Source organism: Drosophila busckii, chromosome 3L (assembly GCF_011750605.1).
Source record: "Drosophila busckii strain San Diego stock center, stock number 13000-0081.31 chromosome 3L, ASM1175060v1, whole genome shotgun sequence".
NCBI classification, from domain to species: domain Eukaryota; kingdom Metazoa; phylum Arthropoda; class Insecta; order Diptera; family Drosophilidae; genus Drosophila; species Drosophila busckii.
In genome coordinates this window covers 5,202,852-5,217,850 of record NC_046606.1, presented here as the reverse complement: position 1 = coordinate 5,217,850, position 14,999 = coordinate 5,202,852, and the positions used below count along the sequence as shown (strand labels likewise).

Below are 14,999 nucleotides of genomic sequence, written 5' to 3'. Positions count from 1 at the left end.
ATTCGCGGAGCTTTCTTCTCATAACTCTCTGGCGTTGAGAGAGAGAGAGAGAGAGCGAGCGCGCGCAAATTTTTATACGAATATTGAGGGTGGTCTATTAAAAGTCGCGAGATCGTAATTCGACTTGTTTGAAAGCTGCTGCCTGAGCTTTTAAAAAGCTTTCGTTGACATTTTGCGTATAAGTAACAACATGACTTATCATAAATTGTGCGTGCATTTGTCAAATAAATTTTAGTATTAGGATTTAATTAAAAGTGCTAAAAGCATTGCATAAATAATATTTTAAGCAACGCAGGTGCAGCAACAACTACAACAGTCGCTTAAGTAAATTTGTTGTAAGCACATTTAATTTGCTTTTTAAGAGCCAATCAATTGCCAACAGTTGAATGCCATAAATTTCAATAGTTGACAATGTGCTGTGCACTGTAAAAAAAGGCGTCAACTTGTCACATAATTCATATTTTTTCATCAGCAAGTTGTCAATTTAAATTTAAATTGTGTAAACAAATACGTTCTAAACAGTCAGTCAGTCAATTGTTACAAGCCTGCCCATAACCCGCCTTAATGTTTTATGCCTTGGCTTGAATTGTTTAAAATCGCTTAAGTTTTTATTAGCACTAATTGTTGTTTTATACTCCCAAAGCAGTAGAAATTGAGCCACACAACATTTTGTTTGAATGAATTGCAATCTATAGCTGCGACTGTTCGACTGTCTGCTCTGTTCTGTCCGTCTGTCTGTCTGTGCGCCATTGACGGCGTCGATGGCGATGCCAGGCCAATGATAATAGTCATCAGTTGTCTGCAGTATTGGCTTGTGGGTGTGTGTGTGGTCTCTCTCGTTTATTATTAACTGAATGAAGGCAATACAGTTGCTAGATTATGACAGATTAGAATATTGACAATTAGGCGCTCATAAAATTGATTTACATGTAATTTAAAGTGTGTTTGCTCTGCAATTAAAATGATAATCGCATAAAAAAAATTAAAAAAAGTTCTTGTCAGAAGTGGGATTCGAACCCACGCCTACAGAGTAGACTGCGACCTGAACGCAGCGCCTTAGACCACTCGGCCATCCTGACTGTTGAGCAGCGGCGGTCAAAGCACCGAAAGCAAACAAATCGAATCAACTGAAAGCTAAAAGTTGATCGTGTTGTTGTTTTTGATTTGTTGTTGATACTAATTACATATGTTACGTATGCCTGTAATTGTTATTGGCCAATCATATAGTTAACGTTAACACTTTGAACTTGCTGTGCTGCCTACGCGCTGCTGTTGATGAAAAATGAACTGTGTAGCGCCTAAAGGCAAAGACAAATTGCAGTCGTCGCGTCACGCCAAAAGGTGTGCGCCACCAACAACAGCAACAGCAACAACATCAGCAGCAGCAATTGCTAATAACAATTGCATTTGCAATGAAAATTGAAAAACAAAAAGTTTAAAATGAAATGAGGTCAACGTCATATATCAAATGGTTTGGTAAATGTCACTTTTTATATATTTAAATATATTTATTATGCAAACAACAAACGCCACCCACTGTAAGCACTTGTTGCTGTTGTTGTTGTTGTTGCTGTTGTTGTTGCATTTATGCAAAATAATTAAGTTATAGCCAGAGCTTTAACTGGACAGCGGCCAAGCTCTTTAACTGGGGGCCAATGCAATGGCTGTTGACATTTCACACGCAGCAGCAACAGCTGCAAGCAACAGTTGTTGATGTTGTTGCTGTTGTTGCTGTTAGGCAGCAGCAATAGTTGCTGGTTGCCGTTGGTCGCACGCACTTTCAATGCATTTCAATTAGCTTAACTCTGCTCCACTTTGGCCTCGCCGCAGTTTCAAGTTGTGCGCTTGCAATTTTTATAGCTTGATTGTAGACATTTGATAGGCATTTATATATGTTAATCAGCTGGCTGACCTGACAGCTATAGTTAATTAAACTTTACACATAATTCACATGTTCGATTTGCCTGCCGACAGCTCAGCTGGTTGCCCTCTCTCTCGCCCTCTCTCGCTCTTGAACGCTCTCTCACTTGGCAACGTTTTAGATTCATTGTGATTAATGATTGGTCTGCCGTAGTACGTAGGTTCGAAGACAACTGACCCATTTTCACATGCATTTGTCTCATTGTCTAATAAAAAGGCACTCGAAATAAAATTAGCAAATTGCCACGTATGTCAATCAAAAGTCATCAATCAAAATTTATGCTACTGTCAGCTTGGCGCAATTTCAAAATAAATAAAAAAAAGCATAAACATAAATCGTTTGTTTGGCTGCAGTTTTTGTGTGACTCCAATTGATACAAAACTGTGCTGTCACAGTGGGTGCAGCCAACGCCGGGGGGCGGCTTGTATATTAACATAACAATGGCTATGTGGGTTAAATGACAATAGTTAAAGTTAACATAACTCATTTCTCAATAAATTTTCCACAACTCGACAGACTTTCATGCAGCTTAACACTTTTACAACATCTTATGTAGTTTTGACAAGCATTGTGCCTAGTGCTTGGCGCTTCTGTGCAGTTTGACAGCCATTGTGCTGCGCTTAAGCGCGAGTTTCTAAGCACAGCAGTCAATGCACTCTTTCAAGTTCGCATATTATTTTCAAATCAAGACAATTGAAATATATTTGGCTCTCAATTTGCTTGGCCATTATGTTGTTTTGTTGATTTGTTGTTCTGAGCAGAAATGTCGCGACATTTTATGCCAAATTTGTACAAAGTTAATTAACAGGTTTCTTTACGCGTTGCCTTCTTGCTTTGGCTCAAGACACACACACACACACACAGATATATGTATGTATATGATTATGGGGGCGTATATGTACATACGTAATGTCTCAGCAAAGAGCTCGCCAAAACACAAAGAAAGCGCACCGAAATGAATTTCAAAACATGTTTAAGCGCTTGTTTTTACAGCTTGCTTAATAGAAATTTAATTAGCCATGCAGTTTTAAATACACACACACACACACCAATACGCATGCATAAAGATTATTTTTTCGCTGCTCTTGGCAGCAGTTGTTATTGTTGCTGTACTTGATTTGTCGCTGCACGTGCAGCGCGGAGCTTGACAATACGAGAGCGCACACTCAGCTGTAACTGTGAGAGCGAGAGCGCGAGAGTGCCGCTGCCCACGCAAAATATAACAACAAAGCTGTTTTGGCGCTCACGCTCACTTGCGCACGTTTGACTTGTTGCTCTCACTCAGTTGTGCGCTTGTCTGATCTTCATGCAATGCTCTGACGTCACAAACTGCTTGCGTATATAAATGTTAGCTGCTGCTACGTCATGCGCTAAACGAAAAGAGCAGCGGAGCGCGTAGTTACCTTCTCTTTGTGATTTGAGCATGTCGGAGACCAAACGAAAAGAAGAAAACGAAATGAGCATTTACCGTTTAGCTGCAGTCAATAACAAAAGTTTCAGCGCGTCGGTTTGGAAAATTACAGCGGCCGCGAGATACTTCTAGTGTAAATTAATATTTAAGTTAAGTGTTTCGTTCGTCCTTATCGTGTTGTTGTTAATAATAATCCCGCAATATATGTGTGTCATATGCGTGTAGTGCAATTAAAAAAATATAAAAGTGTTTACTGCTGGGCCTATGCAGTTGTTGCCTCTTGGCTTGCTATGCAATTACGAAATCTTGCGTTCAAAATTTTATGTGTATGTTCCATGTATCTATAAATACAATAAACGCCAAAAAAGAACAACAAAAATTGTTGTATCGCGTACGCGCTGCGGTCAAAAGGAAAGAAAAAACATCAACAGCCAAAAAACAAGCAAAGTGAACTGACGAACTGAGTGACGGGTTGATTGACTCGCAGGAATTTGAAACCAAAAGACGTCAGCAAAGATCTTTACAAGCAAAGCAAACCATATGCGCCGCATCTTTCCACATCTCTCCAGCATTCCAGCCGCCTGCGCCTCCGCCTCCACCATCGCTTCCGTTTGGCCTTATCTGCCGCAAATGATGCTGAGAGAACCGGACAGTGCTAGGCCCTGCGTCGCGCATGAGTTGCGCTTTCTGTAAGTTGCATGTGCCCCAAAGTCATTAAATAATCACGAATATAACCAAATGAAAAGCAAAGTGAATAATGGGATTGCCTCTCCGATAAGTTAAGCCATTTCAGCTAAATCAAAGACGCAATTGAGGCAAATTATCAATTAATTATTGGCAGCAGCTTGCCCAGCGACTGCTGTTTACCATCAGTCCAGCAATCAGATCAGAGCAGACTCCCACACAAAAGGCAGATAGCTGTTTTGAAAACATAATAAACCGGAAAAGCAGATGTTCGATGTTCATTTTATTTTATACAAAAACAAATTAGTATTTGTTTATACTTGCTTTGTCTGCGCGACTTGATTTAGTTAATGTTTTACTTTCAAATGAAACAAAAGTATAGGGGAAAGTATAAAAAAAAAGTCTTGTCAGAAGTGGGATTCGAACCCACGCCTACAGAGTAGACTGCGACCTGAACGCAGCGCCTTAGACCACTCGGCCATCCTGACTTGGTGGTGCCGCTGAATCAAAGTATATTAGGAACTTAGCATAGGTGCTGTTAACACACTGTTAAATTTAACAGCAAATGTTAGGTTGCCTACGTTTGAAATACCATTTAGAATTAATGCATTTTTATGAGTAAAAACAATGTGTTTTTTCATTATTAGTTGTATGACATTTAGTTATACACGGAACGGACAATTAAATAAATAAAAATTGCTTGCAGTTCGCTAACATTGTTGAGCAAATAATTTAAATGCAATTATTAGAACAAATTAAACTGATTCGATCTGCTGTTTGCGGCAGCACAAACAATGCCGACAATCTGAAAAGTACAGACTTATATATATATATATATATATGTATGCAAGTCTGTAGATAAATCTTATCGGCGCTGTTATGGGCTGGGCACAACAACAAGCCCCAGAGCACAGATTAGTCATAAATGAGCTTCAAGCTGATTTAGGCGTAAAGAAAAAAGCTTGTGATTTCCCCTTCCCTTCATCGGCACCGCGGCGGCGCTTACAACCTGTAAACAAAATATCTAAAGAGGTCAGCCCGCATTCTTGAACCCCAGCGAGTGAGTGAGAAGAAAACACGCTTAATAATGCGGCCAATGGGCGTGGCCAAAGCTCTCACAATCCTCGCTCATTAAAGAGTGGGGGGCGGCTGCCCTTTGTTGTTGTTAAATAAGTTTGTGAATTTATGTGGGACTTGCATTCAAAATCTTAATGAGTTTCTCAACACTCGCGGACATTTTCAAATTTGATTTATGAGCAAAAAACTTAACTTTTCATCTTTTGTGCTGCTTGTCTTTAAATTTTCTGTCACATTTGCATAAATGAAAATTGGAACGCTTTCAGTTTCGTTTCGCTTGTAGACAATCAATGCACTTGTAGTTGTTACTTAAGAATAGAAGCTCTTTGTTTCCGAATAAACTCAATAGGCAACGCGTTTTGACTTTACGCCGACAACTATTTTATTTGCAAACTATTTATAAACACATATATATATTCCGCATTTTCCGTTTGAGTTTTTGCATGCGCATTTTGGTTTTAATTATTTGTTTATCTAAGAGGAAAAAACCAAATGGCCCGAAATGTTTTGACATGCCGCAAAAATGTTTTCCACCCATTGCCATTGAACTTTTGCATCCCCAGCGTTTGTTATCAATCTAATACATACTACTACTCACCCATGTATATGTGTGGTTTCAAGTGGAGTCAGTTCATGTCTCACCACTTAGTTGTAACGACACTCGCTACTCGAATAAATATATTTTAATTTTTTCAATGTTACACAAAGTTGCAAGCACTAGAAAATATTAATCGCTTGTCTTTATTTGTTTACTTAACAAAATGTTAAAGTTCACAGCTGACACAATTATTATTATTAAATTAATGAAAATTACAAATGTACGCTTTAATTTTTGTGCTTTGCTTTGTTTATAATTAAAAGCAAAAGCAATTGCAACTGATCGGTTGACACAATTGAATTTCGAATTCCAGGGCAGGGGCTCAATGTCACTACTGTTAGGTCAGTAACGTTTTTTTTTTTTGATAACTGCATAAACAACTGATTCAACATAATTCTAAATCAAAGCATTTGTCGTACAAGGTCTGTGCACTTTGTTATTATAACTTATTTATTTATTGTTTATCAGCAAATGTTTTCCATTTATCAACAAAAAAAAAAAAAAGAAAACAAAAGTAATGCGCGATAAATATAGCAACAGGTTAGAGCTCGTGCCTTTTATGCTACGTAAAGTTAAAAGATTGCAGTTCTCAAAGTATCTTATGTCTTTATACAAAATATTTTTAACGATAAATCACTTAAAACATAAGCTTTGCTGTAACACTAAAAGTAATTCCCTTTTGTGGCATATTTAATGCATTTTAATGCCACACACACACACACACACACGAGCATATAAAGATAAGATTTGTGTGTTGTTTATTATTTATTTAATGGCAAATATTTGTCAGACGACGCTGTAATATTGCAAAAATTAACAAGCTGGGCGTTTGGCAATTTGATTTTTTATTACAGTCATATATATGAAGCAGGCTAATTAACTTTTATGACTAGAAAAAAAATAAAAAAAAAAGTCTTGTCAGAAGTGGGATTCGAACCCACGCCTACAGAGTAGACTGCGACCTGAACGCAGCGCCTTAGACCACTCGGCCATCCTGACTGTAGTGTGAGTGCTGTCTAAACAGCTAAAAACTGAAAGATCGCTACGCTGCTTTGTTTACACATTTACCAAAAAACTATAAATAGTTTCACATAAAATTTTATTTAGCCATACGCCTGCGCACTCATTGTTCTGGGCTTAAAATCTCCGAGTTAATAAGCATAAATAATGATGAGTGCGCGCAGTAGATTGAAGAGAAACATGCGTGAGAGATCGCGATTTTCGTAGGATTTCATGTGGCTAAGCACAATGTGCTCAAAGTTGAGCACACGCTCCATGGTGCAGAGCCTTAGATTGATCTCGAAGCGCACATCCAGCAGATCTCTGGCAATGACATAGAAATCATCGATAAACTGCTTCAGGACTGCATGCTCCTTCTCCTTGGCCAGCGCGCGATGCTTGCTGAACATAGGGCGAATGATGGAGAGGCCAATGTTTTCCAGCATTATGTCCGACCAGGCCTGCTGCACGTACGGATTGTGCAGGTTGGAGTCGCGCAGCTTTAGCGGATCGCGTATGATGTGGAAAGCATTGAACAGACTAATATTCTTGCCCGCGTCGGAGATCATGGCCATGACTTTATTGGTGACATCGTTGTCGCGGCAGAGCACGAATCTAACGGTATATTTGGTCAACTGCGGTATTTCGTATATCAATATGTTGGCCAATATCTCAAGTATAAACGCCTCCACGCTCTCCATTCTGGCATCCTCATGTATGCTCAGATAGAGAACGTAATGAAACGGATGCGAGATACCGCATAGACAAAATATCAGCGCGCTATATTTGTCATTCATTTTGAACTCATCGAAGGTCAAGAAGCATTCATTCTCCAGCGGCTCCTCGCTGGCGCGATCCTCCAGCGACGACGTGCGCTTCAGATACTTGTGCAGCAAATGTTTCTCCGCCAGCGGCTCCTCCAGATAATGTTGAAAGCAGCGCGTCTGATCCGCCTCGGTTAGCTCCTCGAAGCTCCTAAGCAGGCTTATCTGCAGATTAGTTTCCTGCTCCGTGCTCATGACTCCAACCAGTGCTCGCTCTCGCAATGTCGTCCTAACGAATAAAACTAAATTAACTTTATAGAATTTTAAAAATAAAACAGCGCATTATAAGCAGCGCCTGCTAGTCGATTCAATTTTAATAATATTATGGCTGGCTGTTCACGTAATGAACTTGACCCAAACCAAAAATCAAATTTCATGCGACGTTCAATCATTTATCAACTGGCCAATTGATACGCCCCGTCAATAACCATAATTGCTAAATTGTGCCCAAGTAATCTCAGTGATTAATGTTGCGCGTTTATTTATTTATTTTCTGTATTTACTTTTGCATTTTGCATTTGCATAATTGCAATTTATTGTAAATCCGTGTGCAAATATGCTAGAAATTTAAGTAAAGCGCATTTGCCGCCTGCCACTTGCCACTTGCCACTGGAGGTCAACGGCTTTTCACAAATCTCAGTTGCTGTGGCTTTGGCTGTGGCTTTATGCAAAGTTTTTCAAAAGGAATTGCCAACTCATTAAAAAACATACGCAGCTGAGCTGGGAAATTGTTGCTGCCATGTCAGTGTCAGAAGTGACAATTGCATTTGACACTTGACCCATCAGCTGTGCATTGCTTGACATTCAATCATTCAATCAATCAGTGCACTGAATGCTGCGCTAATTGATTGTCAGGCAGTAGATGTTGTATTGTAATTGAATGCAGAGCTGCACGTAAAGTTTAATAACTAAATCAAGCTGCTAATTTGTAATTTCCAACTGGTTCAGTCTGCAGTGTCAATCTATAGCGCGTGCTCCTCCTTAGCAGTTCAAGGTTAAGCGAACTAGAATTCTAAGTAAAGCCGTAAGCTTTATTAGCTGTAATTAAAACTAAAATGGTTTTATATTTATTTGATTGTCTCCGCCGCTCGCTATAGTATGTGTTTATATATATATTGCAGATAAAACACGACATTTAATGGCAGCCTGAACTGGACTATTATGGCAGCTCCCACGCAAGTCACGAAAATTGAGCAACCGAAGCTACGTAATTTCTCAGTGCCACAAATTGAGACGCGGTCAGCAGCCGACCACGTAAAGCTCTCAAGTTCAAAGCGTAGACGGTAATCAAAACAATAAAAACGCAACAGCAACAATAAGCAACAATAAAAACAAAAAAAGTGTAAGAAATAAACATAAATTAAAACGTGCTAAGCAACAGAAAAAAAAGAGCAAGCGAGGCTTAAAAGGTGTTGGCTGCAACGAGTGCGTTGGTTGCTGCCACTGCAACAGTGAAGCAGCAGCAGCAAAGAGTCACGAGAAAAGTGGGTCAGGGTACGACGCTGCAGCAAACACGTAGCACATTGAGCACAAAAAAGTGGAAATTTCTGCCCGTCTGCTGTTTTTTTTATAAACGTTTTTTATTGTGTATTTTTATACTTGTTTTGTTTATGCAATTATGCAACGTTGCGCTGCTGCTGAATGAAAAATAAGTTTAAACAAAAGCGAGCACGCTTTCATTGATAAATACAAAAGAAAATACGCATACGCCGCATGCGCCAGCGCAACTCAAACAAAACATGAACTCACCACAGCTGGTGAATACAGCGCAGCACAACAAAAGCAACAACAACACAACTATGAGTGGTGAGAAATTAAACGCAAATAAATTTGCGCCTGCACGTAGGCTAGCCGCAAGGCAAACGCTGCGTCTGGCCATACCCAAGCCGCAGTCGCAGTCGCAGCCACAGGCTGAGTCGCCGCAGCAGCAGCAACAACAACAACTCTATCGTCATTCGCCATCGCAGCTACCGCCAGCGCCGCTGCTGAAGCGCAGCTCAGTCGCTGCTGCGTCGCCTTCGACGCTAAAGTCTGCTTCGCCTTTGGACTCACACAAGCTGCCAAATGTTACGCCCAGCAGCAATGCAGCGCCGCTCTTATACAACGGCTCTGCCGGCAGCGGCAGCGGCGCCAGCTTTCTAGCCGTACGCAAGCCAAGCCTAACGCTCAACTCTTCGGACATACGCAACAACAACGATTTGTTTGCCTTTGCCAAGGACATGTCGCCTGCATTGGATCTCAACGGTGAGTGCGCAACATTTACTCTTACGCTCTCTCTCTTACTTACTCTCTTAAACAGATCATGCAGCTTACACTCACTCGCCCATATTTTCGGATATTTCGCCAGCCAACAGCAATGGCTCGCCCACGCATCATCAGCAGCTGGGCAGACTCTTCAGCCTCAGTCCCTCCAATATGCGAAGTTACAACAATGTAAGTAAACAATATATAAATTATTAATTATAAATGCTATTTTTAAACTCTGTCGCAATGCCAATTGTAGTTTATGCAAATTCTATTACACTTAAAGTTCTGCGCTCACTTGGCTTAACACGCGACTGTGATAAGCTCAAGCAGCAAAGAGAGCGAGAGCGAGAGTGAGAGTGAGAGCGCGGCAGAGAGAGTAATTATGACTGTGTTAGAAAGGCAAGCGTAGCCGTCAGCCTAATTAATAAATTATATTTAAGAGCGAGGGAGCGCGCGCAAGAGAGAAGCTTAAGGGGAGCGTCGCATAAAAAACGAGTCGTCAAATAAATTTCAAACACAGACACACACGCATAACTTTGCATAACGTATATTTAGAAAGATGTTATAGCCATATTGTATATGAATAATCGGCACTGTGATTGCGATTGCCTCGTCATAAGAATTCTCATTTGTTTGCTTGGCGCTCTACACTTTAGTCTGATTGATTTTGTAAACACAAGAGAGATCAACAATGATTTGAAGATTCAACTGATTAAATGCTGTCTGTCAATGGCTTCGACACTTGACTATGAATCAGTTATATATAATTTATAGTACATAATTTATAGATTAAACACGCGTCTGAGATGCATTGAGATAATGCAAGACAACGCGTCGTTTCAATTAAATGAAAACATGACCTATTTCATAGAAAGTCTGTGGGGGGAACTTTGAGCTTTTACTTATAAAGATCTGACACTTGTTTATATTTTTATGTGTGGAATGGAATTTTTAGGCAGAAACTCAAATGACTTAAATTTAGTTTAGCTGATAAAACAAAAAATGCAATTTTATACGCGTGTACTAATTTATAGATAAATTTATTTAAAGAACGTGATGTAGCGTAGCCAAAAGTCCCCAATGCCGAAGCTAATTAGATACCTTACACATTTTTTCGTGTTTTGTTTTTGTTTTCTGTTTTTTTTTTTGTGTTTACTATTTGACAAGCTCTTCAAAGCAAAGAAGGTGAGCGTGTCCGTGTTCGTGGAGGATTTGTGTATTGTGGTGTGTGTGTGTGTGTGTGTGTGGTTGTAGCTGTGTAGCTGTCAGCTTGTATGTGTAGCAAGAGCCGTTTTTATATTAATTTGCTTGCTGGCTAGCTTTAGCTATGTCTCTATATAGCTTTAACGTTAGCTTTAGGTGTTGAGATATGACTTTTGAGGTAGACGAATGGCAAGTGGCAGAGAAAATCGATTAGTACGCCGAACAAATGTGCGAGGTGGCCCAAAGGAACTGACGAAATACAGACGACGACGACGACGACGCCAAAGGTTTTGTTTTGTTTTTTACATTTATTTTGGACACCGCAAAGCAAACACACAAATAAACAAACCACATAGTTAGTTGAGCTATAGAGAGAGAGAGAGGGCGAGAGAGAGAACACACACACACTTATGTATGAAAGCTACTTTATAAACTCGCAAGCGTTTTTTTTTTCAAAAGAATTCCGTTTTCAGTATTTGCTGAATTGAGATGCGCGCCGGTTGTTGCTCGAGAGCTTTCGTTTCAATTAACAGTTTTGTTTAATTATTAATTTTTATAACAACATTTGCATACTAAAGTCGAAGTACAAGTGAATTGTGTTTTGTATTGTGGCCGAGCATGTGGTTAAGACTCTGAATAATATGGGCAATCGTTTGAGTAGTTTATGGTGCAAAAAGACAACAGCAAACAATCCAAATCAGGACAAGACACAGCGGCGAAAGTCAGCTGCGAATTCAGCTGCCACTGGTGGTGGCTTCGGTGGCAGTTCACGCTTTGGCAGCGCGCGTCGTTTATCTTTAACGAGCTGTGTCTCCAAAGATAAGAAGGCGGCAGCAACTAAAGCACTCAATAAGGATAAGGATACGAGTGTCGCAACTATAGAGCAGCAGTATCAGCAGTTGACACGCCCACAAACTTTGCCACGCACCAAGGCAGAGACTGATATGAAGCTAAACGCTCAAGCGCCCATTGTCAAGGTGAGTGGGGGGCAGGGGTGGGAGTTAAGTTGCTGCTATGCTGTTTTATTTCAATCTTGATTCGCTATGCGCAACTTGAATTCAATTAAGCTGCTAGCACGACTAGCGAATACACTTTGAAATTATAGCAAACGCTTTAAAATTAGTAAAAGTTAAAGCTTCAAGAGTAAAATAGTTTATGTTTGATTTGCTCATACCCTAGCTAATGCCCACAGCGCATCATAATAACAATAACAATTATGTCATTTGCATTTGTTTGTAGTTTTTTGTTGTTTTTACTTTGTTATGCTTTTTTCTGATTTCATTTGTTTGGCTGAATCGCAGTCGCATGCTTGACTTGTGACGTAGTACTATAGCTTAGGTTCAGGGACAGTTATTTTTGTTGATAAGGTCGCTCAGTTTCGGTTACCAGTTGGGCTTGCGCTTTGAAATTGAAATTGAGCAGGTGTTTAGTGTAAAAAGATTGAAATGATTGATAAAGTAACGCCATTGAAATGGGATTAAACAAAAAGCAGTTAAGCTGTATGTTAACAACTAAAAGCTGAATGCTATTGTAATAGATTGTTATGCAGAATAGTCTCGCTGGAAATTTCCATAAGCTGCTAGCGCAGAATTCTTCTCTCATATTATTAATCCCAGGCACTCGCCTAGTCGATTAATCAAACAGAGAGTGCAACATTCTTATCGAGAAATAACTACGCGTAACATTTATGGTATTTTCTATGACCCAAATTACAATAAACATAAATAAATCAAGCGCCGAGCTGCATGGAAATCAATTACGCATGAAAATTCAATTGAATTTATTCTTGCTTTGGGGCAGGGCCTTTAAAGCCAGACTCTGAAAATTGACGCCCAGTCGACTGGAGCTGTTAGACACATGTGTGTGTGTGTGTGGCAAGTATCTTTAGGATGAGTCAGCGCAGCAAATACCTTGCGATCGGCTCCCCAGGCCTTGATTTGTGACTTGATATAGAGCCCCGACTCGCTCAAGATGACTCAGCCACAATAATTTAATGCATGAGCTGAAGTTAGGCGAAAGTCCCAGCCATAGATTCGCCGGGAAAGTGCATGAATCATCCAAGGAGTTGCCTGGGCATGTGCTGCAGATCATTGATTGACCCTCACAAATTGGGCACTTAAAGCTCTGAGCATTCCCATTGAAGACTGCAATTGGTCTTAGGGTATGAACTTGTTCTATTACGCACGCCCACAGTTTTGGCCCACTTGTCTTGATTTGTCTTAAATGCTGCTAATCACTTAACGAAATATTTTCTTGTGCTGACACATTTGTGAGTAAGTCGACCCAATTTGCAGTTCGAGGAAGCAACGAGAGCGAAAGTAGCAGAATATGATAAATTGACTTGTTGGCTGATGGATTTATATATGGATTTATATTAAGTATACGTATATTTCAAACAAGCTTCCTATAAGTTAATTAAACGCATTCGCTATGCTTTTAATTGACCTTCTGCTAGTCTTTGGCTGCTGCTTGCAGTTCAACCAACTTCTGTAGCTTACAGATACATTTGTATCTGTAGCTGCGTGTGTGTCTGTCTGTCTGTGTGTGTGGGTGGCGCCAACAGCTGCGGTTGGTTCATGGCAGCGCTCTGCTTATATTTTGTTGTAATTAGCGCGCAGCAGACGCATAAACAATTTTGTATTTTGTATTTTTCGTAAACTTTGCCGTTTGCCTACTTTAGAATTTCCTGGAAGCATTAAAAGAATTTTCAGACAACAATTTTGCGCACATGGTTGTTTAGTAAACATTAAAATAAAAGCACAAAAACACAAGGAAAATGTTAAAGAAAGCAATTAAGAAATAAAATGGAAAATGCTTTGCACGTGTCAATTTTCCATTTGTTTTGATCAATCGCAAATCATTCGCCAGATTTGCCAGTCAGCAGCATTATCGCTATTTTTTCGTTTGTTTATTTACACAACGTAAATAAAAACACAATGGCAAAAAACACGGTGTAAAATCAAAGTTTAAATAATAAAACAAATGCAGTTAATTCTGCTGAATTTGATGAGTATATATTTTGATAGCATCGAATTACATTTCGATTTATTTATATCAAAAAGTTTGCTAACTCTAAAAATAGCACAAATCTTAATTTTTAATGTACTTTGCCTTAGACTTAAGCAACTTTAGCTTGTTTACTTAATAATATAGAAAATTGCAGTGCAAATCATAACTACATCATTATGGAATGACGAGTAAAAAATTATATAAAACAGTCAAGTCGAACTTTCAAGCACACTTTGAATTAGAAAATATTTATTTATATTAATATTTATTTAATTAATATGATAGCCAACGTTGTCTGTTTTTAAACTATGACATTAAATTGCTTAATCAAAGTTAGTTTGTCTAATTATCAAGCACTCAATTGTTCTCTTAAGTGCGAAGTACCCTTTAGTAGAGTAAAAACAACAAAACGCTGATCATGTTTACATTCGTATGTGTGTATGAGTCTGTGTGCTTGCAAGTGCGTATGTGTGCGTCTGTTTTTCCCCCAAGTCCAATTGCATTGAAGCAAAAATAAAAGCGCCAAAAAAGTCAAGCAAGCAAACAAAAACAACAACGCAAGCAACAGAGCCAAGAGAGAGAGAGAAAAAGAGAGTGGGAGCATGTTACAATAGTATAAGGTAGCGGTTTGCGCTCTTGGGTTCCTACTTGCTGCTTGCTCGCTCGCGCTGTTTTCGTTTGGTATACGGTGCGAGCGAGAGCGAACGAAACACTTAAAACGAAGAGCGGCAGCATGCGAACGAATCTGGGCTGGGGAGCGCGCAATCAATCGTACCTAAGATCAGTGCGTGTAGTTGTAGGCGTCTTCTTCGCTGCGCTCTCGCTCTCGTTCTCTCGTTGTCGCTCGCGCGCAGCTTGAGCTCAGCAAGTTGACTTTGATTTTTTTACGCTTGACTGTTACAGTCTTGTGTCGAACACTCAACGGTCAAGTACAGCGAGCGCTTCGAAGACAAAACGGCAACGCGTTTAGATCAAGATCAAAGTATTAAATATATTATTATATGTATGTGTTGTTTTGCATGTGCG

At 39.6% G+C, this 14,999-nt stretch overlaps 1 protein-coding gene and 3 non-coding genes across 4 annotated transcripts; all 4 read right to left on the bottom strand.

Moving 5' to 3' along the window:
• Positions 1-996: 996 nt before the first annotated feature.
• Positions 997-1,079, bottom strand: Trnal-cag. Its single transcript has one exon. It is a non-coding gene; the product is annotated as a tRNA-Leu (tRNA).
• A 3,342-nt stretch (positions 1,080-4,421) lies between these two features.
• On the bottom strand, positions 4,422-4,504 carry Trnal-cag. Its single transcript has one exon. It is a non-coding gene; the product is annotated as a tRNA-Leu (tRNA).
• Positions 4,505-6,607: 2,103 nt separating this feature from the next.
• Positions 6,608-6,690, bottom strand: Trnal-cag. The gene has a single exon. It is a non-coding gene; the product is annotated as a tRNA-Leu (tRNA).
• A 71-nt stretch (positions 6,691-6,761) lies between these two features.
• On the bottom strand, positions 6,762-7,808 carry LOC108600789. Its single transcript, XM_017988564.2, has one exon. It carries the CDS (start codon positions 7,707-7,709, stop codon positions 6,843-6,845), a length of 867 nt encoding a protein of 288 aa, XP_017844053.1. The 5' UTR covers positions 7,710-7,808; the 3' UTR covers positions 6,762-6,842.
• Between the last annotated feature and the right edge of the window lie 7,191 nt (positions 7,809-14,999).

Excerpts from the sequence above, each read along its gene's own strand:
- LOC108600789 (XM_017988564.2), bottom strand. The coding sequence starts at position 7,709 with ATGAGCACGGAGCAGGAAACTAATCTGCAGATAAGCCTGCTTAGGAGC.